Source organism: Eimeria mitis, genomic scaffold (assembly GCF_000499745.2).
Source record: "Eimeria mitis Houghton genomic scaffold, Emh_scaff1314, whole genome shotgun sequence".
In the NCBI taxonomy this organism is placed as follows: domain Eukaryota; phylum Apicomplexa; class Conoidasida; order Eucoccidiorida; family Eimeriidae; genus Eimeria; species Eimeria mitis.
The window spans coordinates 1,377-3,414 of record NW_013568730.1 but is presented as its reverse complement, the minus strand read 5'-3'; the positions used below and the strand labels follow the sequence as shown (position 1 = coordinate 3,414).

Genomic DNA, 2,038 nt, shown 5'->3' with positions numbered 1-2,038 from the left:
CCGCCAATGCAGCAGCAGCAGCAACGCACTCCTGCTGCTGCTGCTGCTGCTGCTGCTGCTGCTGCTGCTGCTGCTGTTGATATTCCTCCTCGTCTTCTGCTTTGCCTCCGTAAGCAGCAGCAGGCCCTGCTGCATCACCCCCAGCAGCAGCAGCAGCAGCACCTGCAGCAGCAGCAGCAGCAGGAAGAGCAAGCGCGCTAGGGTACAGGGGGCCCCCACCACAGACCGGGGGGGGGGCCCCCACCGCGGGGCAGCCTATTAGCTGAGCCCCAAAAGAAGACGAGAAAAAAGAAGAAGAGGAGAGCAACAAACCAGTCTCCTCTTTTTTCTTTTCTTGCTGCTGCTGCTGCTGCTGCTGCTGCTGCTGCTGCTGCTGCTGACGCTGTTGCTGCTGTTGCTGCTGATGCTTTTGATGCTTCTGTTGATGCTGCTGCTTCTGCTGCTTCTGTTGATGGTGCTGTTGCTGTTGCTGCTGCTGCTGCTGCTGCTGTTCCTGCTGTTCTTGCTTCTGTTGCTGTTTCTGCTGCTGCTGCTGCTGCAGCTGCTGCTGCTGCTGTTCCAAATGCTCTTGCTTCTGCTGCGGCTCCAGCTGCCGTCGCCTCCGCTGCTGCTGCTGCTGCTGCTGCTGCTGCTGCTTCGCTAGCCCGCCAGCAGCAGCATCAGCACCAGCCACATCTGCTGCTGTCTCCTCTTGTGAAGCAGCAGCTTTTGCTTTTATACTCTTCTGTGTTTCTGGTTTTGCTGCAGCAGCAGCAGCAGCTGCTGCTGCTGTTGCTGTTGCTGTTGCTGTTGCTGCTGCTGCTGCTGCTGTTGCTGCTGCTGCTGCTGCTGCCCAGCCGCCTCCGCTAGCCTCCCCTCGTTCCTTCTGTGGGGCCCAGCAGCAGCTGTGCTCCGATATATCTAGCTGCTGCTGCTGCTTCTGCTGCTGCTGCCGCTGCTGCTGCTGCTGCTGCTGCTGCTGCTGCTGCCATGCTTTGCTTTTGCTGCTGATGTGCTGCGTCGCCACACAGCCGAGGCTGCCCTCCTCCGCGCCGCAGCAGCTGTATGTGAGTTGCGTGCTGCTGCTGCAGCTGCAGCAGCAGCTGCTGCTGTTGCTGCTGCTGTTGCTGCTGCAGCAGCAGCAACTCCTGCTGCTGCTGCTGCTGCATAGAAAGCCAGGATGGAAGTAGCAGGCGGGTGCAGCAGCAGCGAGTTCTGTATCCTCATCGGGGTGTATAGGCAGCTCCTCTTTGCTGCTGCTGTTGCTGCTGCTGCTGCTGTTGCTGCTGCTGCTGCTGCTGCTGCTGCGTCTATACAGCATAGGGTCAAACAAGCAGCTGCAGCGCATGCATCTCTCGGGCCACTGCAGCAGCAGCAAACGAAACTCCCGCCGCAGCAGCCTCTCCCCCCACACGCTGCTGGGGGGCCCCCCTGCTGCTGCAGCAGCAACAGCAAACGCTTCTCTATCTATTTCTCCCGTTCTTATATAATTTAATATCACCATAAACACATCAGGGTTGCAGTCAAGCACAAGGCGAGGGGGGGGGGCCCCCTCCAGTCGGTGATGAGGTTATAGATACACCTGCACCCAGCCCCTCCTCCTCTTGCTGCTGCTGCTGCTGTTGCTGCTGCTGTTGCTGCTGCTGCTGCTGCTGCTGCTGCAGCTGGTGCTGCAGCTGCTGCTCCTGCTGCTGCAGCTGCTGCAGCAAGTAGGGGCACTTGGATACCGTCTCTCTGGTTAAGTGAAAGAGACGGGGGCCGACCTGCAGCTCAACTAGCAAGCCTGCTGCTGCTGCTGCTGCTGCTGCTGCTGTTGCTGTTGCTGCTGCAGCTGCTGCTGCTGCTACTCCTCCTGCTGCTGCTTCGGGAGCGGCGATGCTGCACCCATGAGGTGAGACGGCGGAGCAGCGCCTGCTGCTGCTGCTGCTGCTGTTGCTGCTGCTGCTGCTGCTGCTGTTGACGCTTCTGATCTTGTTGCTGCTGCTGCGGTTGCTGCTGCTGTTGCTGCTGCTGTTGCTGCTGCAGTCCAGTGTATCGATTCGCCTGGGCAGGTTCAGCT

The 2,038-nt window shown here is 59.9% G+C and overlaps 1 protein-coding gene across 1 annotated transcript in view; it reads right to left on the bottom strand.

Moving 5' to 3' along the window:
* Nucleotides 1-2,038, bottom strand: part of EMH_0034430 (centrosomal protein, putative) — a gene marked incomplete at both ends in the record, with an annotated part of 11,073 nt that overhangs the window by 8,787 nt on the left and 248 nt on the right. The window contains 3 exons of the mRNA XM_013494868.1: nucleotides 3-1,416; nucleotides 1,562-1,742; nucleotides 1,864-2,038. Of these exons, the coding sequence (XP_013350322.1) occupies nucleotides 3-1,416; nucleotides 1,562-1,742; nucleotides 1,864-2,038 (1,770 nt within the window). The remainder of the gene's footprint in view (nucleotides 1-2; nucleotides 1,417-1,561; nucleotides 1,743-1,863) is intronic.